We start from the raw sequence: 25,563 nt of genomic DNA, 5'->3' as shown, positions 1-25,563 counted from the left end.
CAAACCAACAAGTTATTCGTAGATATGTGTCCACTAGAAGGTGTCCCAGTGGACTTCTGGGGGAAGGATGGGGTTGTTTGGAGTGGAGAGGAGATGATCACATGTTTCAGCATTCATTTTAATTTATTTTCAAGTGACAGGGCCTTATTTTTATAATAGTTAAATAAAAATCCCTTACGGTCACAAGAGGGAGCTGTTCACCACACCCATGTGCACACCTTTCCTACATTGGAAGAATAAACTCTTCCTCAAGCTGTCACCTCAGTGGACGAAAAAGGGAAAGCAACCTTAAGTGATCTGATTGTAAATTTCTAAGGTCGTGCTGGATAGTCTTGCCCCAAGCCTACAACTTCTGTAGTGAAAGGTTTTTAAGCCAGACCTGTTCATGCATCTAGGTTAACACGTCTTTGAAATGCCAGAAGAAATACCCCTCCAAGACAAAACTACCCTCAAGAGAGCACATAATCTTGTTAACTATGCTGTAACTGGACCCCTCCCCCACCCTTGCTATCTCCCACCTTCGTGTTATTTTTTTTGTTCCTTCCTTAATTCTAAATGCATAAAGGAAACTGCAAACTGCCATTCTGGGGAGCATTTGACATCTTGCTTCCCCAAAATTGTCATCATTTTTGGCTCAGATACACTCATAAAAATTCTCTACAGATTTGGGTGTGTCTTACATCAACAGCTCCAAGGCAGAAGAAAGGGAGTAGGGAGCACAAGCTTCCCATTCTTTATCTGCAAACCTGAAATCCAAGAAAAACCTGGAAATGAAATTTTTCTTCATCTGGTGCCAATGCTTAATCTGAATTGAGGTAAAGCTTTTTATAGCTTTTGTCCCATTTACTGTGAATAGTCATACAGTGCACAATGGAAATATGAATACTGGTAAAAAAAAAAAAAAAAAAAAAAAAAAAAGAACAGTCCAAAATGGAGTCAGTTTTGCTAAGCCAGGTCACCAAATCAAACTTCATAATTAACCAAATTGCCATTTCAGCCTCTCTCCCAGAAGTTGGATTTTAAACAAATCAGTCTGTAATTTCCTGATCAATACTACTGAAGTAATCTGCCTGATAAGACTGTCCCCCGCAACCCCCTGCCTTTCCCTAAGGAAAAGTATCCTCGATTGAAATAGTCCACTCTTTTAACTTCTTAGTCCCACCATCTTCCTCCCTATAAAAACTTTCCATTTTGTACAACTCATCACAGCATCTCTCTAGCTCCTAGACGGGGAAGCTGCCCAGTTCATGAGTTGCTTAATAAAGCCAGTTGGATATTCACATTTACTCAGTTGAATTTTTGTTCTTTAACAATACATTTGATCATGTAAGGTGGTCTTAGACCCTACTGGGGGTCTTATATAATGTATGGTGTACATACCATAATACCTTTCTAAAGTCAGAAAATTTCTCAATTGGGAATCACATCTGGCTCTGTGAGATGTAGTAAGATATTGTAGACCTATACTCCCATTAATAGTTGCCCTTAAGCAAGTTACACTGCCCCTCCCCCGGCAACTTTGACCTTGGGTCATTGGGATGGTCACCTTAGTACCACTTTCTGCCCCTAAGAACACTTTCTTCTCCTGTCCCCTGCAGAACTTGGCACCCTTTTAAGTGTGCCTTAAAGTTCCTAGTCGTTGCTTTGAGGGTTCAGAAACCAAAAACTGAGAAACTAATGAAAGAAAGTTTCCTCTAGGGGCCAAGGGCAGGGGCTGTCCTATTGTTGAAAGGAGCCATCAGATGTCCTCTCGCTCTATGGCCGTGCAAGATGCTCATCCCATCACAGGTACAGGAACCCCCAGGCCTACATTTGGTCATTTCCAGCCCAGAGAGTAGCATCTCTAGGCCCCAAGGCAACTGGGGATAGCTGGGCAGCAGCCCCAGCACTTGCTCCCCCAGCTCTGATCGTGGCTGGCAATTTGAGGACATCTCCACAGCCCCACACGTGACTGCCCCCACTCCTCCTAAACCCGACTACTCTTTTCCTCCTCTCAGGGAATGACGGGGTCATGTGAACATCCACCAACTTGGGGGAAAGTGGGAGTGGGAGAGAGAAGTGGATGATGAGAAAGACTACTCTGTAGAGTTGAAGGAGTGATGTTGGAAATTTTAAAAGATAAAGGATCAGAAAAGCCAGACTTCCCACTGTAAGGGGACAGTGTCTTTGTGTGTGCCTGTGTGCATCAGTGATAGAGACAGATAGATGGATGAGACAGATATGGGTGATGAAACAGAGATGGGGGGAGGTGGGGGAGAAGGGAGAGATGGAGATAGAGAGACATGGAGATAGACTAAGAGAGTTAAAAAGAACTGCACCCAAAAACTGGTCAAACTGTATTTCAGCAAACATTTCTGAAACAGACCCAATGAATTGCTATTTTTTTAATAAAAGACTTTTCTATCTAGTATAGGAAATCCCCCAAAGCAGAAGGTTTGTACCTATGGATGTTAAAATCTGCATCCATCATTTTCTTTCTTTTTCAATTTTATATTTAAAAATATATTTTATTGATTATGCTATTACAGTGGTCCTAATTCCCCCCCCCTTGGCCCACTCCACCTGGGACCCCTCTTTCCCCAGCAATTCTCCCCTTAGTTCATGTCCATGGGTCATGCCTATAAGTTCTTTGGCTACTCCGTCTCCTATACTGTTCTTAACATTCCCCTGTCTATTCTGTGCCTACCAATTTGTGCTACTTATTCTCTGCGCCTTTTGCCTCATTCTCCCCCTTCGCCCTCCCAGCTGATAACCCTCCAAATGATCTTCATATCTATGATTCTGTTTCTGTTCTGCTTATTTGCTTAGTTTGTTTTTTAGATTCAATTGTTGATAGTTGTGAATGTATTGCCATTTTAATGTTCATAGGTTTGATCTTATTTTTCTTAAGTAAGTTCCTTTAACATTTTCTGTAACAATGGCTTGGTGATGTGGAATTTCTTAGTTTTACCTTGTCTGAGGAGCACTTTATATGCCCTTTAATTCTAAATGATAGCTTTGCTGTATAGAGTAATCTGGGCTGTAGGTCCTTGCTTTTCATTACTTTGAATACTTCTTGCCAGTCCCTTTTAGACTGCAAAGTTTCTTTTGAGAAATCAGCTGACAATCTTATGTGAAATCCTTTGTAGGTAACTAACTGTTTTTCTCTTGCTGCTTTTGAAATTCTTTATCTTTAAACTTTGGCATTTTAAGTATGATGGGTGTTGGTGTGGGCTTCTTTGTGTCCCTCTTGTTTGGGACTCTACATGCCTCCTGGGCTTGAATGTCTATTTCCATCACCATATTAGGGTATTTTTCTTTCATTATTGTTTCAAGTAAGTTTTCAATTTCTTGCTCTTTCTCTTCTCCTTCTGGCATCCCTATGATTTGGGTGTTGGTACATTTGAAGTTGTCCCAGAGGCTCCTTAGTTTATCCTTGTTTTTTTGGATTCTTTTTACTTCTTGCTGTTCTGATTGAATGTTTTTTTCTTCCTTATGTTCCAAATAATTGATTTGATTCTCAGCTACATCTACTCCATTGTTGATTCCCTATAAATTTTTCTTTATTTCAGTTAGTAATAAGTAATCTTTATTTCTGCCTAGGTCCTTCTTACGCTGTTGTATTACCCAGTGAGTTCCTCGAACATCCTTATTAACCAGTGTTTTGAACTCTGCATCTAATGGATTGCTTATCTCCATTTTGTTTAGTCCTTTTTTCTGGAGTTTTTTTTTTTCAGTTTGTTCATTTGGGCCATATTTCTTTGTTTCCTCAGTTAGGCAGCCTCCCTGTGTTTGTTTCTATGTATTAGGTAGAGCTGCTTTGACTCTGTCATAGTATGATGGCCTATTGAAGAAAAGCACATGGATAAGTTGGATGGGGCAGAGCCTTAGGTGATCGCCAGGACAGGGGAACTCATGTGAACCAGGTTGATGGAGTCTCCAATATGGAGTTGCCACTCAGTGGCTCTGTATGGAGAGGGCTCAAAAAGGGGACAATGCCGCTGCCTGCCCTCTGGAGTTTTGTCTAGGAGGAAGTTGTCCCTCAACACGTGTCCTGATGCCAGACCCTTCAGTTTCTCCCTGTGTGCCACTGGTGCCCTGCCAGCTGCTGCCCCAAGGCTGGGGCCCAGAGGGAGTAAGTCTGAGTAAGTCCGTTGTGGGTCTTTTAAGAGGGAGATGCCTGAGGATCCCATACTTTCTTCCACTGCCCCAACCCCTACTAGTTTTTACAGCGAGAAGTTATGGGGACTTATCTTCCTGGCACTGGAACCCTGGGCTGGGTGGTCTGGTGTGGGGCTGGGATCCCTTGCTTTCAAGGCATCCCTCCTGCTTTTTATCTACCACACGGGGGTGTGGGACTGCGTGTTCTGCATCCCCTGTATCTGTATCTCTGCCCCTCATACCTGTCTGGACGAGTGTGGCTTCTTTAATTCCTTGATTGTCAGACTTCCACACAGCTTGATTTTCTGACAATTCTGGGTAATAGTTGTTTTGTAGTTTAGTTGTTATTTTTGCTGTGGTTGTGTGAGGTGAGCTGTGTTTATCTATGCCTCCATCTTGACCAGAAGTATATCCACCATTTTAGAAAAATGTTAATTAACTAACCAACCTATGATTGTCTAGAGATCTATAATCAGGACTTGGAAAGTACAGAAGAGAGCCTAAATTTGGCATTAATGTTTAATTAAAGTCTAAAGTTTGTCTGAAGGCAGTGGGAAAGCCCCTGGCTGGTAAGAAGTGCAGTGCCTTGACCTCCCCCTTCAAAGCTGCCTGCACTGATCCCAGGCAACTATAAGCAGGGCCACATCTCAACTGCTTTTCAATTCTGACCCCCAGGACAGGCAGAACTGCAGGGGAGACTTCCCCCTCCAGAAAACTGGTTTGGACAAATGCTGATTATCATTACCAGAGAATGGGGTAGGAATGAGGGTACTGGCAAGGTGAATGACCCTTCCAGGGAGGGTGTGACGCCAGTCCTGGTTGGTATAGAGGCTGGACTGAGGAGGGCAAGCTGTTCCTTGTAGCACCATTAGAAGGATGATTCTGGAATCCAGCTAAGCTTGTTTCCTGCCTAGCAGGAGGCTGGGCAATGGGAAGGCCTTAGCTATTTGCTGAATAAACCACTGAGTCGCTATCCTTAGCAAGGGCTTAAGGTGTGGCCTCAGTGACCTGTGGCTGAAGCTGCCACACACTGGCCTCATCCTGGGGAGCCAAAAGGGACCAAAACCCCACTATAAATTGGGCCAGAGAGCTCCCGTGTGACCCATTGAAAGCACTGTTTTTACAAATCACCTTCAATCCTAAACCAAGAGGCTTCACTCCACTTGTTACCTGTGTAACCCTGGGCAAGACATTTCACCTCTCAGTTTTCTTGGCATAGGTATATGCACCTCTTTAGGGCTGTGTGAGAGCTCAGTAAGGTGATGGATACATGGAAAACGCTTAGACCAGTGCCTCCAAGCCTGGCCCGATGTACATTACAACTTCCCAGTACTTTCTGGGAGTCTCCTGTGGACAAAGTGAAAGGTTCCCTGGGGTGAACAGCACCTCAGGATCACTGGCAAATGAGCCGCAGAGGACAAGGAAGGACAGGGTCTGCAGCAGGACACGGCCCCTGCCTCCTCTTCTTTCACCAGAAAGCACTGCCTGGAAGTCACAAGCAGAGCATGTAAGAGCCATTTGTGACCAACCCATGAAGTGGGTTTTCTCTCTTGGCCCTGCAATTCTGGCCCCACTGTGTTAGGAAGACCCCAAAGCAGAAAAGCACAGCTCCCCCTTGTGCCCCACTTCCCCCTTTGTGACTATAAAGAGCCTGCTGGTACTGCCAGCTGGCTGCCCCCCAAGCCACACCATGTCGGGCCCTGTAGTGAGTGCCTTTCATGACAGTCTTAGAAAGGAGAGGGGTGTCATTCATCACAGGTCTGGCTGAAAGACCGCCAGCAGCTTCTGAAATAACAATGGAAAGCCCCAGGAATCCCAAGTGGGCTTCTGCTCCCCCTGCCTGGAGTCAGCCTTACAGGAGCTGAGGATGGATCCTCTGGGCAGGTGTTGAAGAGGCTGAGGGGCAGGCAGTGGTTGGGATTCAATTTGCCATTATTCTTGGCTTCTTTCCCAGGGCAGAGGTGACACCAGGAGTGACTGACACAAGAAACACATCAATTTGAAGGGGGTGTCCTTGTGTGTAAGTCTGTCTTCTATTTGAGCCCTTGACTATTCCCACCTAGCAGGGCTTCCGATTGGAGGTTCTGACCCAGGTCTGGGCCTCTTCAGTGACCCTGAGGGAACCATCTCTCGCCACCCAGACCCACCAGGACTGACCCCCTCTCCTGGAACCTCACTCTGCTCAGAACTTTTGGCGAAGGTGGGCGATTGGAACAAGTAGCATGTCTATCTACTTTCTTTTCTAGTTCACTGATTTTCTCTCTCACCTGTATTATTTCCATCTATTTTTTTAGGTTTTGATTTACTATTTCTTTTCTAGCTTCTTAAAATGGAAGCTTAAATTACCGATTTTCAGCCTTTCATCTTTTCTAATATATAAATAGAGGCCTGTAAAATCCCCTTTGCACACTGCCATAGCTGCATCCCTCAGATTTGATATATTGTATTTTCATATCTTGTTTGTAAGATCTGTTTCATTTTTTTTTAAAGATTATTTTGAGAGAGAGAGAGAAAGGGGATGGTGGGAGAGAGAAAGAAACATCGATTTGTTGTTCCACTTATTTATACATTCATTGTTTGATTCTTGTATAAATATGAGCCCTGACAGAGAACTGAACCCACAACCCTGACGTGTCAGACAACGCTCTAACCAACTGAGCTACCCAGCCAGGGCCTCACTCTTTTCTGATAAATGAAAATATTCAGACCAAGTCCTGAATTCCAATGTAAACTTAAGTTCATCTCACTTTATTTCCAGAATTACTTAGCTGTAGATTCTCTGTAAAATGATTTGAAGGATTCAAGCTCCTGGGGATTTTAGGGTTCCTAAATGCAACAGAAGAGGGCCCAAAGGAATATTTTGGTGACTTGCCTTTGTTTTGATATACCATTTCAATTGAATAAAAATTGTAAACATGATTTCTTAAAATGAAACTAATAAGTCATCCAAGCAAGATCTTCCAATGCCTATAGAATAAACAGTTTAAAACACACTTAACACAGTTAACAGAAAACCTGCCAACATTGCACAAAATTAAGAGCTTAGAAATAGCAACTGCCTGCATGTTGTTGATCTGGACTTAGAACATTTACTTCATATCACTGTGGTCATTTACAGTTGTTTAGACTTATTTTCAATCACATTACTGTTCACAGAATTCACAGAATTCATTAAGAAACTAGTATTTTACGTCCAAGGGTTTTCAGTAGCACAGCAGCATAGAAAAGAGGCCCACAAGGTGCTCGCGTGTCTGATTATTTAGAACTCAAGTCTGATTATCTAGATAGATACCTAGAACATTATTGCTTCATTAGTTCTATTTGTAAAAATAAACTATTCCCAGGAAACCCACCCTGCCAGGAATTCTTCATACTGTGAGGGTCTGAGTTCACTCACGGTATATGTGACACGTGCGCTGATCAAACCCCCCAAGCGCCGGTATGTCCACTGCTGCTCTCAGGGCTGGCTGAGGTGGGACAAGGCCCCCCTGCATGTGTAAATATTTTCTGTAGCTTGCCATTTTCCAACCTGGTCTTGCAGCTGATGGACTGGGTCTCCATGTAAAACTCAAACAAGAGGGACTCGGCGAATGGGGACTAGTGTTCCTACAACAGCCACTGATCATGCAGGGGGAGAATATCTGAAGCAACAGAAATACCTAAGTCTCAGACTGTAAGAAATGTTTTAAAGAAATTGATGTCTTGGGTGATTATGGTTTAAGGTGGCTGCTTTGCAACATGAACTTGAAGACTTCTCGGTAGATCTAAAGGCTGGGTTTTCTTATTTTGTCCCATATGAGTCTCTATTTTGTGAAAAACATCTTGGAGATTTTTTGTGGCCCCCAAAGCTCTGTGGATCTGACTGGCGACAGGGGACTGGCTTCCTCAGGGGTGCCGGCGCTCTGAACACTTTTGGGTCAGGATCCCTGAGAAGTGTGGCTGCGTCAGATTTTGGAGATGGGTGTGGATGTGTGGCGGATTGCAGGCTGCAGCCCAGGCCTCAGTCCAGCTTCTTGTTGTTTTCTGTATTGTGCACAGAAGCTAAAAAGTCGATGATGAGCTTGGCTGTCTTCCTGGGCCTCTCCATCACAACTGAGTGCCCACAGTTTTCCAAAAGTTCCACTTGGCAGTTGGCAATTGACTTGGCCAACGTGTCTGCCCCGGACACATTGAGCACCTGCAGGACAAGAGAGGAAACTACATGGAAAAGATTCAGACACTTGGGTGCACTCAGCGGACAGAACTCGTACTGAGACCTGGCAGGGGTGGTTTTCAGAACCAAGTCATTTCAGCGAGCTTGTGGCTCTCTGACAGAAGTGACTGCATGTCTCATATTTCATTCTGAAACTTGGTATCAGGAGCTGTGACGCAGCCTGCATAACTGAGGGGGAAACATACAGGCCTTGCCCGTGAGGAGGTTCTGGTCTGGTAGGGAAGGCAGAGGGGTCAGCAGACAAATGCAGTGTGATGGCATAAGGGTTCTGTTGGGGGAGGGTTCTGGAAGCTGAAGGAGCACAGGGGAGTGGAATTGATGGAAGAAAGTGGGAGGCCATGGCAAGCACAAGGGACAGCAAGTATCTAGGGGCTGAGATACCACACACAGGGCGTGGGAGGGCACGGGAGGAGATGGACGGGGAGGAGGGGGCCCACTCCTCCAACCATGTTGGGTGTTGGGCCTTCATCCGAGGGCACAGGGGAACCACGGGGCTGTGTGAAGGACAGTGACATGATCAGGCCGGGCCAAGAGAATGCACTCGATGGCTGGACTGGGGTGGGCCAATTGTGGGAAGGACACAGGGAAGATATTAGAGGTGAACACTAATTACTAATGATCACAAGCTGGAAAGTTCTCTTCGAAGGTCCTCTGGGGTCTCCAGAGCTGTGTGGCCCCAGGCCCTGAGGTTTGTGAATAACAAGGAATGCTTTTCCAATGCGAAAGCCACCGTTTTCCAGGGATAACACTTTTCAAGCAACTCATTTCCTTTCATTTTCATCTGGGTTACCTTGCTGTTATGCCAGTCCAACTTACTTTTTCTCCGCAACACCCTTGCTTGGCATTGGATTTGCATTCACACCCTTTCTCTTAATCGCTTTCACTTTCAACTCATCCCAGACAAGAAGGCCCCTTCTCATTCCTAACAGCAAAAGCAAAACCAAAACCCCAACAAACTTGAGTGCAGTCTGATTTTGAACTTCATCCTCATCATCCCACATCATTAAAATCAAGGTTTCCCACCCATTTGGAAAAGGGATGAGTACAACGCAGAGCACCCCTGGGCCACAAAAAGAAACAGCTAACAGGGAGCTTGGCGAGAGGGGAGCGCCCTGTGAGAAATCAAACCCGTCTGTCTGTCACTCACTCACAGGTAAAGCTGCTATGGCAACTGGCTGAGCAGAAGTCAAGCCCAGTTACTATGGAAACAGACCCAGAGGAAATGCAGGTGGAGTCAACAGGTCAAAGCATGAAAAAGTAGAAACTCCCAATGGAATGTCTATCCCATAGAGATCAGAAACCATAACTCACAGGCAGAAATACCCACCTGAGCCTCTAGCTCTGATACTGTTATGCTGTCAAATCCAGAATTCCCATGGTTACCCATGTGAAACAGCTGGATGGGTCCTTATGAGATATGTACACACATCTGTGGGAACCATACCAGCTATTTATTGTCAGGACATTCAGATAAATGGTGGATCTTCCTTCATTCCCACTAGGGTGAGGGAAGTGAGGCACTTGCCTCTGGCACAAAATTTAAGCAGGTGCCAAAAGGCTCAGTAATCAAGATGAAGACTATTTTAATGCAGTATGTAAAAAAAAAAAGTTAATGCAAAAAGATCCGTGATAAACAAAATATAAAAATTATAAGTAAAGACAGGATATGACCCTGCATTACACGACACACTTCCTCCAAGTTCCAGCCCTGCCGTGTGTCATAGTGGCAGGTGTACTGTAAGATGCTGGAGGCAGATCCTTACTATCCTGGTCCTTACTGACTCCCTAGGTCTAATACAGTGTCAGGCATACACTAGGTGCTCAGTAAATATCTGTTAGTTGACTTAGATGTATAGGCAGTTAGCTGGCAGGTTTGTCCTTGCTAGTTTGTTCATTCACTTTCTTGCCCACTCATTCTCTGTGTACTCTGGGTATATTATAGCAGGCACCATGCTGGCAGGGAGAGGGGACATAAAGAGAAATACACCTTGTTTATCTCCCCAAGGTTATCCCCCTCTGGTGGACTGAACACAGAGGAGAAATAGTTGAAGGGTGTGCAGAAATCCTCTAGGGGAGGTCTGCCAGGTTCAGCTGTGTGGTTGTGTGTTGCGTAATCCAGGGGGCATCGTTCACAAAGACAACAATGCACACAGCTACCTCACAGTTGTGCAGTACAGCGGCTGGCCTACAGGGGTCCAAAGAAGAGGGAGTCTGAATTCATCCTGGCTGGGGGTGGGCCTGTGACACCAAGTGTTGATGACAGAGTAGGGAAAAGCCAGACAGGTTGGGAAGCAAAAGGCCATGAAATAAAGGGCCCTGAAGCCTCTGCTCTTTGGCCTCTGCCCTCAGGAAGGTCCCTAGAACACATAAGGATCTGACCATATTTGTAGCAGGTCCATGGAATGTTACACTCTTTTTCCAGAACTAAATGGACTTATGAGTCCTGGAGGCAATTCTGGACCTTAGGCAGAAGCCAGCTATCAGAGGCAAAAGACGTAAATAATAAGTAACTTCTTTTTATTTTTGATAACTGGAGAAAGATCACCTTCATATACAGATTATGGCAAAAGTAGGTTTATAGTTATGAATACATGAAACAGTTTATTCTTGCATTATTATTTATCAATTATTGTATTATTTTCCACGCAATCAACTGTAAACCTACTTTTGCCCCATCCTGTATGTTATCCCACTTAAACCTCACAATCACCCCAGCAGTAAAAGAGAAACCTGTGATGTAGAGCAGCTGAGTGACTTGTTCAAGGTCACAGGCTGATAAAGGGCAAAGGCAGGGCTGGACGCCAGACTTTCAGACTCCGAGGCCAGTGATCTAGTTTCTGCAGTGTCTCTGCAGGGTGATGGGTTCTCGCCTCTCTCTCCTTGCTGGTCCCTGAGAACCCGAAATTACCTTCGGGATTTTTATAATGAAGAAAGGCCTTCACTGTTTTGCCTCTGATTAAATGACTCCCCGCTGGCCTAGCCTGCATCCCGCTTCTCAAGCGCTTACACAAAGCTGCTTTGAGCATGTTGGCTGCTGCAGCAAGGAGCACGTGAGCGTCCCCCTCCCCGCACCCTCGTTCTGCACTGCGCATCCTGGGCCACGCCTGGCTGATCTGGGATAGATCTGGGACTCTGCTGATGCCATCACCACTCCCGCTCCCTCACGCACTGTGGGCGTGGGCCTGGCTTCTCCTCCTGGTCTCCTCTCCTGGGCCCCTCTCCTGGGCTGTCCCCTACAGTTGCAAGCTTTGGTGGCTCCAGCCTGCCGCCTTGCCTGTGCTTTCACCAGCTTACACAGCTGGGCTGTGCTACCGCCCTGGCTGGACTCACAATGGTGGCTTTCACTTTGGGGTCCTTAGAGGAACTGTTTCAAAGGGGACAGATTTTCTATAATGTCCTTTCCTAGGAATATTCAACAGCAGTCAACAGAATATCCAGGATATTCTTTAACAGACACTATAATTCTGTCTGCCTGTGGGCCATTTCTCACTGTCTCCTCTTGTGTTAAACTTTAGAATAACTTTATAAACAAACCAAAAAAGGAGCTTCTGGCCCTGGCCAGGTAGCTAATTTGGTTAGAGTGTCATCCTGGTATGCCAAGGTTGTGGGTTCAGTCCCTGGTTAGGGCACATACGAGAAGCAACCAATAAATACATAAATAAATGGAATAACAAATCAATATTTCACTCTCTCTAAAATTAACCAATAATTTTTTAAAAAAAACAAAAACAGAGCTTCTAGATATAAATCAGTATTCCTTCGTAGGGTTTATTATGGATTGACTGTGTCTGCCCCAAATTCATATGTTGCTGTTCTAACTACCAGTACTTCCAAATGTGACTTTATTTGGAAATGGGATCATTGCAGATGCAATTAGTTAAGATGAGGTCATTTAGAACAGGGTGGACCCGTAATCCAATAAAACTGGCATCCTTACAAAAAGGGGAAATTTAAACACAGAGACAAGCAAGAACAGGGGAAATGCCATGTGAAGATGAAGGCATGGCCTTCAGGGTAAGGTATTTGTAAGCCAAGGAACAAAGATTGCCAGAAAACCATCAAAAGGTAGGGAGAGGCATGGGACAGACTCCCCGTCACAGCTCCCAGAAGGAGCCAACCTGCTGATTCCTTCATTCCAGACTTCTAGCCGCCAGAACTGTGAGACAACCAATTTCTGTTGTTTAAGCCACCTAGTTTATGGTACTTTGTTATGCAGCCCTAGCAAACAAACATAAAGCCATCTGACAAAACCTATTAAAATTTAAAAAGACACATGCTCTTTGACCGAGTGACTCTACGTCTAAGAATTTACCCTTCAGGTACACTCTCACGTTCCGCAAACACATGTATAGTGGTGCTCACTGAGCTATGGTTTAATAGCAAAAAGCTGGAAATGACCTAAATGACTGTCAGAGGGCACTAATTAAAAACATTACAGCAGAACCACGCAATGGGATACTATGCAGCTCTTAAAAAGAACATAAAACACTGTTTTGGGCAAGAATGACTCACGGATGGTAAACCGAGAGGGAATGTTTGATAAGGAGCAATTTATCTGCACGGTCTCAAAGTGTCTTCCCGCAGACTGCTTATTGATTGCAAGGGGAGAAATAGTCAATCTACAATGAAGAAATCAGACAACACCCTGTTGTGTGTCTGAGGACGTAACATTTATAACTCACAAGATATTTTAGCCAGGGAATATATCCTGACTTTTATCAGGAGGTAGGAGCAATCAAACTCAAATCAAGGAACATTTCATACAATAACTGGCTTTTAATCTTAACTATCGCAGCGTCATGAATGACAAAGGCAGACTAAGGAATCATTTCATATTAAAGGAGACGAAAGAGGCATGAGATGTGGTGTGTGACCCTGGATTAATTCCTGATTCAGGGGCCAGGAGGAGGAGGATTCCGTGTAGGATATTACTGAAACAACTGATGAATTTGAAATACGGATCGTAGATTAGATAAAACTACCTCACCAATGTTAAATTTCCTGAATGTGATAATGTACTGTGGTTAAGTAAGAGAATATTCTTGTTCTCAGTAAATACACCCTTAAGTATTGGGGGTAAAGAGGCGTAGTGTAAGCAACCTACTCCAAATGGCCCAAAAATATATACTTCTGGATAGATGAGAATGACAAGGCAGTGTGGCAAATGTTAACACTAGTAATAAATAAGATGGGGTAATAGATTCAATGGAATGACATTCAGCAATAAAAATGAACTATTGATATATGCAACAACACAGGTGAACCTCAAAACCATGCTTGAGTAGAAAAAGCCAGATGCAAAAGATTACATGCTATATGATACTATTTATAGGAAAATTCTAGAAAAGGCAAAAGTATTAAAATAGAAAACAGATCGGTAGTTGCGGGAGGTTGGGTGAGAGCAGAGATGACGGCAGATGATCGGGGGAGCTTTTGGGAGTGACAGAGTGTCCTACAACTGGATTGTGGTGGGCACAAAACTAGGTGAAATTTGTGGCAAATAAATTCCACCTAAATGAGGCAGTTATAAGTGGGCGAATTTAGGTGAAGCATATACAGGAGTACTCTGTACTGTTCTTATAATTTTTCTGTAAATTAGAAATTATTTCAAAATATTTTTTAAATAGAATGAGTAGATCTGTATGGGCTGATATGAAATGGTTTCCAAGATACATATTTCTTACAAATATGAAGGTGCAAAACAGTGTATATAGCATGACTGAAAAAGTTAAATATGTATACAGCATGCATGAAAAACTTAGAGAGACCTTCTCTATGCATATGTGTGCATTCAGAGAACAAGAGTAGGCATGCACCAGCTGCTGGTTTTGTTAATAACGAGTTCACTGGCACTCCACCATGCCACTGGTTTGCATGTCATCAATGGCTGTGCTGACCCCACTACCACAGAGTTGGTAGTTGTGACAGATTATATAGCCCATACAGTCAAAAATTTTATTATCTGGCCCTTTGCAGAAAACATCTGTCAACCCCTGCTTTAGAAAATTCAAAAAACTTGTATATGCAGGACAGTAAATGTTGCCTCGAGGAAATGGAAATTAGGATCTGGGATTTTCATTTTAAACCTTTTTGTATTCTCTGAAGCTCTTTATACCATGTGACTATATGGCTTTGATAAAAATACCTTGTAAAAGTGATTTATAATTGCCTTTCATTCTAAAAGACCAATGTTGTTGCTCTCAACTCACAGAACGATGCTGCCGTAAACTGGCATCTGACCTGCGTGTATCCCACCTCTTCCTGATATCAGAAACCAGGCAGCCAGGCTGACTTTAGACAAAGCCATCTGCTTGTCCTCCAATGCTGGGATAACTGGCACAGGCGTCCCCAGGGACACACTACATACCTGGTCTTGTTTCCCCCAAATGATCTGCGTTGGGACCTTGATCTTGTCCATGTTCTGATGGAGGGAGTATCTCGACTTCTCATTGATGATTTCCAAAAACACTTTTTTAGAAAAGGAAAACAAAGTGAGCAAATGCTGGGCTGTGCCCATGGGCACCACTGTACAGTACTGGACAGTCGAGTTCAAGTCACCACTTCCTCTCTTCAGGGGCTCAAGAAAACAGACTCAGAATGTAGGAATTAAAAGCCAACCACCCTGAAAGCCTCTCTTTTCACAGCTCACACATTAAGGCAGGGCTACTCACGCTTTCGGTAGAAGCTGTTATGAGGGATGCGGACATCAACAAGGCCTTGCAGGATCTAAGGAGAAATCATCCAAAGTTAGGAGGCAAGAGAAGATTTATTTCATCAGGCTTCTCATGGCTCTGGGACAATGAAGGAAATAAAAGTCTAGATATTCACAGCATTGTCAAAATTTTCAAGGCCTTGTCCTCCAAATTCCCATGATATAGTATAACATTAAGTAATTGCTCAATAATATCCAAATGCAGAATAAGGTCTATTAAAAAAATTAAACTGTTGGGGATGATGAGACTCTTACACAATAAAGAAATAAACTATTGGGAACATCTGGGAAGTATTCCAGAGTCCCTTGTTCATTATTTGACATTGCCTTCGCCTTCCCTGCTGAGGTATATGAAGGCTGCAGCAACTGGACAGGCCAGACCTCTTGGATCCAGACCCTGACCCAGAGCAGTGCTGTGGGCAGAAAGAACACAGCCCTCCTCTTCCTCCTGCTTCAGGGCTCTTGAGGTAGGGTCTGGGGTTCACATTATCAGCCAGCACTCCTTTCATTTCCCTGGGAAAGGTCTGAACCTCTTGAAGGTACTAAGGAGTCCTGTGCATCGATTGAAGTGGGAAAATCAGCCATAACTGATTTGGACTAAACCAACCCTCTGGAGCAGGACTAGAATCTACCCACTAGAAGTGGGAATCCAGAGGTGAGACCAACAGCAAGCTGTCCAATACACTGCACTCAGCATCAGACATTTTCTTTGTTCAGTCTATTTTGCATGCATGCAACATATCCATCTTGCATTCATCCTTCATCCACCCATCCTTCACCTCTGCTCTACCCACCTATCCATCCATCCTTCCTGCATCTCTGAATCATTTGTGCATATGTCTAGCCATGTATCCATCTACCTGCATCTACCAAACCATCAGCTCTCCATCCCTGCATTCTCCAGGCATCCCCCATCCAGACACCAACCATTCAGCCAACAATCTATCCTGCATCCTAAATCACCTATGCATGCAAATACATCAATTCATGCACCCACCTATCCTGCACGTACCCACACATCTATTCCCCATCCCTGCATTATCCAGGCATCCTTCCATCCATTGATTCATCTAATCGATACCTAATACCTACTTCATGCAAGTACTGTGCCAAAGCCTGGGGATAGAACAGCCATTTAAGGCAAAGTCCATGATCTTACAGAGCTTAGAGTGGAAGATACGAACAGACAGACAGACAATCCTAATACCACGTGGCATGGTGGGCTGGGTGCTTGGGTGCTCCTTCTCTGCCATTTATTTTCTCCTGGTATTTTCCTATCCCTGACAACTCAAAATTGGAATTTTTAAAAACACTTTGTCCACCCTATTCTGGAGGGAATCAGTGCACCTTCACAATTAAAAAGGATTTCAGGGATAAAACATACCACAGAATACAGCCCATTCTCTTGCCACCTGGTAGGACCCACCCCACCCTTAGGTAGGGTCCAGCTCCCACAACAGAGGGAGATAATTTGCTGTTAAGAAGCCTCAACCATGGACTCTCCTCTTTTGGTTTCCCACTTTTCCCAAAATGACCTCATACAGACCCATGTCCTTTAATATAATCGTTGGTTGGTGGCTCAAAATGTCTACCTCCAGACCAGACTTCCCTCAGCAACACTTGTATATCCAACTGCCTACCTGACATCTACATTTGGAGGCCTCAGGCAACTTGACCTTAACACACCCAAAATGAAGCCTTTAGATTGTCCCCCAAACTCGCCGTCCTTCTCTCCCCATCTCCTATTCAGAAATGCTATGTTTATCCAACCCAAGTACCAGAAGTCACCCATGACTCCTTACCTTCCCTGATCCTCCACTTCCAAATTGTCAGTAAGTCCTCTCTGTTCTTCCTCCTGAAGCATTTCAGAGCTTCTGTCTCCACTCTACCACCCTGCGACCCTCATCTTTACACATGTTCATCATCTTTAAGCCACAAGAACACCCTAATGGGCTTCCCTGCTTCTGTTTGTACTTTTCTACCATCCTTCAGGTATTCTCCTATTATACTTAGAAAAACCCCAGACTCCTTCCATAGCCTATAAAGTTCTCCAGGATACAGCCCAATGGTTCTCAAAGTGGATCTTGGGAGTCCATGAGGTCAAACTATTTTCCTAAGGCTAAATGTTATTTGCCTTTTCCGCTTTCATTCTCTCAAAAGCATACTGTTTTACAGAGCCTATATAACAAGGGATAACGTTACTGTGTTTTAAGTTTTTCTGAATTTTCATTTCTAATATGGTAAATATCCATAGTTATAACTTTCACAAAAAAAAAAGCTCTTTGGGGTTCTCAATAATTTTTGAGAGTACAAAGTGGTCCTGAAATTAAAAAAAAAAAATTGAGACTCTGATTTAGCCCCTCCCTCCCTCCCAAACTCATCCATCCCATTCTCTCCCTCACACTCTAGTGTCGTCACCCTGGATCCTTCTAGTGTCTAAACTTGTCTATGTATTTTTCACTTCTGAACATGCTATTCCCTGAAAGAGGATTATCAATTCTTCCACTGCCTCTCTGCTTTTATCTACTGACCCATCTTCATTTCCCCTAGAAAATGTATTATAATTTGTAATAATTTGTCTACTTGTTAACTGTCTGCCTCCCGCTAGCCTGTGTCCACCCAGGAACCATTCTGCCTCATTTATTCACCACTGTGGCCAAGCACAGCGCCTGGCATGTTGCAGACGCCATACAGATACATGATGAATGAATAAATAGATAAGCACAGGGAGAAGGGGTGCATGGAGGAAGCCGGGACTGGCCACCAGAGCCTCTGACAGAAGGCAAGCATTTTGCGGCTGAAATCACATTACCTGATGGGGCACCTTGAAGCGGACGTAGGAGCAGAGCTGGAGCATTTCACTCATCTCTTCTGGGGTGGTTGGGATCAGGGGAATCTTCTCTACTGCAGCCGAGTCCTGCAGTTCTTTGAGCTGTTGTATGAACTGATTATCACTTGAGTACTGCAGCCCTGTGGGATCCAAGCACAAACAACCTGGCAATTCATCCTCCCTCTTACCAACCACTGTTTTATGGAGGGAACTTCTAGTATCAGCCAAGAGCCAATAGGTTCCAGGTGATTTTTTTGTTTGTTTATTTGTTTGTTTGTATCTGACCAGATTCCCTTTTAATTGCTACTGCCATCCTTGCTGAAAGTCCAAAACCACACTCTGAAGTGAAACATAGGAAAATCCTTCAAGATATTTTAGGGACTGGTGACTCAAACTGTGGTCCATGGACCAGCAGTGCTGGGAGCCTATAAGAAATACAGACTCTCAGTCTATCCCTAAGCTCCTCAATCAGAACCTGCATTTTTAACAGTTGTCAGGAAGTTTACCTGTATGATAGTTTAAGAATCATTAATCTAGAAGCCAAGCTACCTGAGCCCCTTTCACATCTGTGTTGCGGGAAGATCTCACAAAATGCATAATGGTTAGAAAACACTGAATTAAAGGGACTGACGACCCCTCTCCTTGGCCAGGACCTACTTAGTAATCTCTCTCTCCTCTCTCTCTCTCTTTACAGATTTTACTTATTTATTTTTAGAAAGAGGGAGAAAGAGAGGGAAAGAAAAATCAAAGCGAGAGGGAAACATTGATTAGTTGGCCTCTTGTGCATGCCTGACTGGGGCCCGAACCCACAACCCAGGCATGTGATTTCACCGGGAATCAAGGCGAATGAAGGTGAATTTGCGGGATGAAGCCCACCCAAGTGAGATACACCGGTCAGGGCAGCAATCTCTTATTTGAGGGTCAAATACAAAACATAGTGAGAGCAGTCCACTTCTGAGCCACTCCCTAAAGGAGGACAGTGGCTGCCCCCTGCACAGTCTCCCTTCCTCCAGGAGAACAGCAGGCGATGGCCGAGACTGAAAAGCTTTGAGATGGACCATTATTTCCTGTACCCTGGAGCACAACATGAGAAAATTCACACAAGCTGGTGTATATAGGAGGGCAAAACTCATTTTGGCTTCCAACACTGAGCAAATTTCTAAGTGTATAACTTAGCTTAAGAACTAGATTTCAGAAAGGCAATGGTATCAATTCTAGGCTGCAGAAATTCACACATTATAAATCTCCTATATTCAGTAACTCATTTAAATCTAACGGGGCATCACGTGGCTTTCACAATGCCATGAGGGCGGTTGTAGGAGTTATTTCCTTCCACTTGAAAAAGAATCCTCAACTAAATGTCACGTGGTGTCCTGCACTGGATCCTGGCGCAGAAAAAGGACATTAATGGAAAAACTAATGAAATCCAAATACAGCCTGGAGTTCAATTAATAGTAAAGTACCAGTGTTGGTTCTTAGTTGTGACAAATTTACTGTGGTCATGTGAGCTGTTAACAATGGGGGAAACTGGGTGAAGGGTAGATGGAACTCTGTAACTATCTTTGTAACATTTTGCAAACTTAAAATTATTTCAAAGTAAAAAAAGTTTATCCTTCCATTTTCTCATCAAACAATCTTAAATTTCCAGTTGAAACTCAGGTGTAAAACTCTTTGAACAAGTGAACATACACTTGAAAAAGCCAATTAGATCTGACATTCCATAAGTCATTTAAAAATCTAATAACCTTCCATAGGGGCTGTGTATCCAATTCTCAAACTTTATTATTAAAAGACCAAATGATTTCAGGTATGGTGCCTGGGAAGAGGGGAAGAGAAAATCCATTGGGAGCTTGACTTCTATTTCAATGCCCTTAACAGACCTGAAAACTTTACTTTCAGAGCAACCAAAACATTTTAAAGGCCAGCTTAGTTTCGTTTTAGAAGGTATACATGTTTGACTCAAAGCTGAGTTCTAGCGGGTAAAGTGGGGAGTGGACGTGAATCATACAGAGGAGTGAGGGAATACAGAAGGACTTCTGAAAAGGCCACAGCTTGGGCTCTAGAGCCAGACAGCCGAGGATCGGTTCCTATTCTGGCTCAGGCACTAAAATAATTTCTTTGGACCTCAATGTTCCTACTAATAAAATGGGTATACTATTTTGACCGGATATAATTACATATGTAAAAAGTTACTGCGATGGACATTTAAAATATATGTAAATCAGATGCCAATAAAGTAACAGAGAGAAAGGAAGCAAGAGAAGGAAAAAGAAAAATATTAAGATTTTTCTCTCTTATAAACCCAAGTTTAAAGACTTACGTGAGAAAAATGAATTTTAAAAATCCAACTTCAGATCAGAATTCCTGGGGACATTTTATAGCTCAAGTTGACATGTATACAAATAAGAACAGAGAAACTAAAGTTTGTTGATTTTTTAAAAAAGATCTTGTAATGAATAAAGACCTCTGCCTTTTCAGCAAAAAAGAGAGGCATAATAATAGCCCCTTCACCTCATAACGTTATGACTATGGTGAGAATTAACTCCATATAAAGAGATTAGCTCAAAAGAGCTCAATACATGTTGGATATTAATATTGTCATTGTATTTCAAAGTATTTTTGTGCTGCAAAGTACTATGCACATTTTAATTAACCACCAAATTCTTTGTGAAACAAGTCTGGCTCGATTGTTTTAAAGTCAGTGTGTTATAATTACGGTTAGATAATTATTGTTTGGTTAGCGATCACAAAAGCATTGCATGTCTCTCAAGGGCACAACGAAAGATGATGCTAAGAGCAGTCAAAGCGGACATTGCCACCTGCTCCTTCGGAGATTCAGACTCTGCGGTCTCCAGTCACTCATGGGGACAGTGTAGCCTGGTAACTCACCAGTGGGGCACACGAGAGACAGGCTGCAGACATCTGATGGGTAGTAAGCAGCGTACACCCCGGCCACATTGCCACCTATGGAGGTACCTATCAGGTGGAATGGTTTTTTGTTCAACTTGAGACATTCCACAAACTGGGAAGGAAAATGAGAAGGGGGTTTGGTTATTGAGCTGTAGACAGTGACAATAATGCTTACAGAGCAAAAAGCCTCTCTTGCCTATGGAGACAAATGAAAAGGGCTATTGATGAAAGGAGGTCTGAAACTCTACTAGATCCATTATCCAGATGAGCCCAAGGAAGGCATGCACTTATCTTTACCTGGCACAAGTGATTGAGGGGTCATTTATGAATATAAAACCAAGAAAGATTCTCCTGATTCATGGGTCAGCAAACTTTTCTATAAACGTCCTGAGAGTAGATATTCTCTGTTCTGCGGGCCATATGATTTCTGTAGAAATTACTCAACTCTGCTGCTGTAGCACAAAAGCAACTAAAGACAATACATAAAGGAATGAGTGTGGCTGTGTTGCAACAAAGCTTTGCTTATAAAAGTAGGTAGCAGGACTAACATAGCCCACGGGCCATGGTTTGCTGACTCTTGCCCTAATTTAAAGTCCTTCTCATTCATCCAGCCATCCATTCACATAACTACCCATCCACCTGTCTACTTAACCATCCAAACACTCACCCAACCATCCATCCAACCAACCATCCACTGATGTTTTAAATAAACATCAGTTACCTAAAAGATATTAATTGGATACCTGTTCTGTACAAGGAACTATAGTCAACTGTAGAAGATACAACAAAGAGTCAAAGAGACAAGGTTCCTGACCTCATCAAAATACATAGTTTAGTGGGGGTGGGGGAACATATTAAATAAATATCCTTGTCTGGGAAAAATACCCAATGTCAATTTGAAACTTATGGACTACTAAATTCTGAAATGGTCCATGAGCCCCATGACCTTGAAAGCCCAGCCAGAGAGGGGCTGAAATTAGATGCTGAAATAGAACAAAATGCAAAGTTCACCCTCCCCATCCTCCATAACTAGGCAGAAGGACTATTGCTGTCATCATATAGTTGGTAAGCAGAAAAGCTGACTCTAGGCAAATGGCCTTGAGAGATACTAAACTCCACTTTCAAAGACCTGAGAAAATGCTCAGATCGTCATATATCTTCACAAACAACTGCAATAGGAGAACAGGCTGCAATAAGCCCTGGTCCTCCATAGTGGACCAAGGACACCATTAGTGTGCCACTTTGCTTACAATTACTTAACAGAATGCACTGAACACTTGATATGAGTCAGTATGAAACTCTCCTACCTGCTCTCCAGGCATGGGCATGCAAAGGTAGGCAACACCCACACTCTCGAAAATTTTTGGTGGAGCCCTGCTTACCTGGTGTATCCTCTTGACTTGCCCATCTATGGACAGGTCATCCAGGGAAGAGCGGGTGGTACCCTCATGTCCTGGCATGTCCACGCAGACCAAGTGTAGGTTCTTTGGAAGGAACTGAGAACACACAGGGCCAGAGAGTCAGTATGTGGTGTGAAGAAAATGCCTGCCCACTCTCCTGGGAAGGTCGTGCCTACTTACCAAGTAACATGGATAGCCAACCCTGGGGATATATAGGCCTTGGCCACCCGGAGTTTCACCCTAGTAATATCTGCTGGGAATGAGTATTGCCAGGAGCCTCCTAGGAAGCAGAGGCCCCCAAGGACTAATAAAGACAGATGGAAGGGGACTAGGAGGATGATTGGAAAAGGGAGACAAAGGTCTGGCAGCACGTTTGCAACTCCCACTTTTGACACCAGTTGGCCGGTACTACCTCCTTCTTCTTTCCCCTTCCCTCCATACTTCCTCCAGTCATTCCACCACTGACTGGGAACTAGAAGGGGTGGTTCTGTTCTCCTAGAGTCTTGCTCCAGAGCCCACAGGAGCAAGGCTTTTTTTTAAGAACTATGTCTGATCACCCTGATTCTGGTTTCAACTTTTTTTTCTTTTTTTGCATTAAAGTGTAATTCCTGGGGTGACTATTATCCTAAAACACCTTCTTCCGTTTAAATATGTGCCACTTTTAACTAGGAAACTCAGAAACATCAGTTATCAATAAACAAATACCCAATTTTATGAAAGATGCTTATTTGGCCCTGGCTGGTGTGGCACAGTGGATTGAGCACCAGCCTGCAGACTGAAAGGTTGCCCGTTCAATTTCTAGTCAGAGCATGTGCCTGGGTTGTGGGCCAGGTTCCTAGTTGGGGGCATGCGAGAGGCAACTGATCAATATTTTGCACATCAATATTTCTCTCCCTCTCTTTCTCCCTTCCTTCCCCTCTCTCTAAAAGTAAACAAATAAAAACTTTTAAAAAACATTTAAAAGAATAGAGATAACTGTAATTGAACAGCAATAAATATTTTTTTTTAAAAAATGCTTATCTGAAGTGGGGACAGGAAGCGAAAGGTTCATTAAGACATGAGGATGGCTGTCCTTACAGTGGAATTTGGAAATAAGAACACAAGTAACTAGAGGATGCGTGGGGCCTTTTCCTTCTGCTGCAGGCCATCACTGAGGTCATCAGGCATGGTCCTGCTTGAGGTGGGAGCCTGGGGTGCTTCCCTCCCAAGACCTCTCCCAGCCCCACCCTCACCAGCTCATCATTCTTCCCAAGTAAAGCAAGTTACCACGCCCCAGTTAAGCAGGACAGAAAGCAAGTAATTTGGAAAACTATCCCAGAAACCTGCCAAATCAAGATCACTTCTCTAAATGGCTAATGAAGAAAAAAATACAAAAAGCAAAAATAAAAAATGGGGGTAAGGATGAGGGAGGAGAGAAGAAGGAGGTAAAAGGGAGAAATAGAGGAAGGAAGAGAGAAGAGGAGAAACTTGGAGCACAAAAGAACAAATGATTTTTTTTAAAGCCTGACCTTGATAATGGAAGTTCTGAGATGAAGCTGAGGGTCAGAAACCCTTCCTAAGAAATACCCATAAGGTGAAATGATTTCTAAGGCACAGATTTTACAAATAACATTCAACTCAATAAATTCTTTCTGATAAAAAAACAAACAAACAAACAAACTGAATCAGCCCTGGCTGGTGTGGCTCAGTGGACTGAGCACCAGTCTGCGGACCAGAAAAATTGAATCAAATATTATATTAGTTTTAAGATAACCTGAGCCACAGCTCTGGTTTTCCTTTGCTTTCTACCACTGCTGCTGACAGTATGTCCAAGTGGAACCCCTTTTCTCTACTGCACCTTGACCAAGCTGAGCCACATGTCCTTGTGTGCAGAGAACCCGTGGAGCATGAGGATGGAAGGTTTGTGCCCAGGCCTGCCGCGGAAGGAATAACAGAACTGATAGTCTTCATGGTGAGCGTAGCGGACCTGCATGCCCAATGTCCGCCGCCAGTACCTGGGAAGGAAAAATATAGGCCACACCAAGTCAGCAAGCTCCAGAGAAGTCGGGGCACAGGTCCTCCCTATAGTGTTGCTGAGAGGTAAGACCTGGGTTTCCTCCTCCACATCTGACTCTGAAGTCCCCTACAGCTTCACCCTCAAGGAGCTCAAAGTGAAAGAATTCCAGAAAGCACCTTAAATGAATATTGTGGTATGTATGTCGCTCCATAATCACTGTAAACTAGGAAGGAGGTAAAAGGTGTTTTATTAAGAAGCATGACACATAATAACCTCTTGTTAATACATATTTCTAGTAGTCGAATGGCACTGCAAAGGAGGGGTCGGCGGTGGGATCTCACTGGGTGTCTGACTAGCCTTTATCTGCCTAAATTGGTTGAGATGTCTGCAGATCGAAATGGCTAGTGGTAAGGCTGGGAAGGGCTCCGGAAAGGCCGAGACAAGACGGTTTCCTCTCGCAGAGAGCCGGTCTGCAGTCTGGCGGCCCATCTTCATCAATGCCGGAAATCTAGGGCAAGCGACCAAGGGCATGCGGGCAGCACTGCGGCTGTGCACAGAGCAGGCATCCTGGAGTGAGACCTCCCTGCAGAGGCACTTTAATTGGCAGGAAAAGCACCAAAAGACTTAACAGCAGTGTCACTTGCAATTTGCTACTGATGGAGATGAAGAATCGGACTCTCACCAAGGCTGCAGTTGCTGGTGGCGGTGTCATTCCACACGCCCACGAGTCTCTGATTGGGAGGAAAGAACACACCAGGGGACAGTCTAAAGGAGCCTGTATGTCTTAGGGTCTCAGGGCTCTTAACGCTCGAGCAGCTGCGCAGTGTGGGTGGAATGGCAGTGGACTGGATCTCTGCAAAAAACAGTGTTTCCTATTTATAAATCTATTTGAACAAGCCGGAGGTTTAATTAGGTTTCCAATCAACCGAATTTCATCATTTGAGTCGTAATCATATTGAAGTGTTACTATGGCTTTAAAGATATGGCTTCTGAAGTAGTGAATTTTGATGGAGGTGATGGGGTTTTTAAAAAATTTTTTGGATTTTAATTGTGATGCAGAAGTTATAGTAACCAATGTGGTTTTGTGCAGACATTTTCACTCCAGTGGATAAACTCAATAAAGGTCATAATTCTACCTCTCCCCAGAAAATATGTATATTTTTTTCTAGAGATTTTCAGAGTGAGAACTTGTTTTTTGAAGGACTGTCTGGTCTGGTCCTCTGATTTTATTCGCTACAACATATGGAAGCTGGTTGAAAGCTCAGCTTCTGTTGGTTACATAAGACTTGGCAGTGCTGGAGTTTGGCCTGAAATTGATTTCAATACTAAATTACCATCTAAGCAAATTGAACTCTGCATGAA

General features: G+C 43.7%; 1 protein-coding gene across 1 annotated transcript in view; it reads right to left on the bottom strand.

Moving 5' to 3' along the window:
• Positions 1-6,955: 6,955 nt before the first annotated feature.
• The window catches only part of ABHD6 (abhydrolase domain containing 6, acylglycerol lipase), a 42,195-nt gene continuing 23,587 nt past the window's right edge, over positions 6,956-25,563 (bottom strand). Inside the window, exons 4-10 of the mRNA XM_054595882.1 lie at positions 24,043-24,199; positions 22,188-22,301; positions 20,785-20,917; positions 17,878-18,035; positions 15,025-15,079; positions 14,721-14,821; positions 6,956-8,317 (exon numbers count right to left, since the gene is read on the bottom strand). Of these exons, the coding sequence (XP_054451857.1) occupies positions 8,141-8,317; positions 14,721-14,821; positions 15,025-15,079; positions 17,878-18,035; positions 20,785-20,917; positions 22,188-22,301; positions 24,043-24,199 (895 nt within the window). The 3' untranslated portion in view covers positions 6,956-8,140. The remainder of the gene's footprint in view (positions 8,318-14,720; positions 14,822-15,024; positions 15,080-17,877; positions 18,036-20,784; positions 20,918-22,187; positions 22,302-24,042; positions 24,200-25,563) is intronic.

This window comes from Pteronotus mesoamericanus, unplaced genomic scaffold (assembly GCF_021234165.1).
Source record: "Pteronotus mesoamericanus isolate MK-2021 breed Mesoamerican mustached bat unplaced genomic scaffold, CSHL_Meso_final scaffold_54, whole genome shotgun sequence".
In the NCBI taxonomy this organism is placed as follows: domain Eukaryota; kingdom Metazoa; phylum Chordata; class Mammalia; order Chiroptera; family Mormoopidae; genus Pteronotus; species Pteronotus mesoamericanus.
The sequence above is the reverse complement of the archived record's forward strand: the minus strand, read 5'-3'. Positions and strand labels throughout refer to the sequence as shown.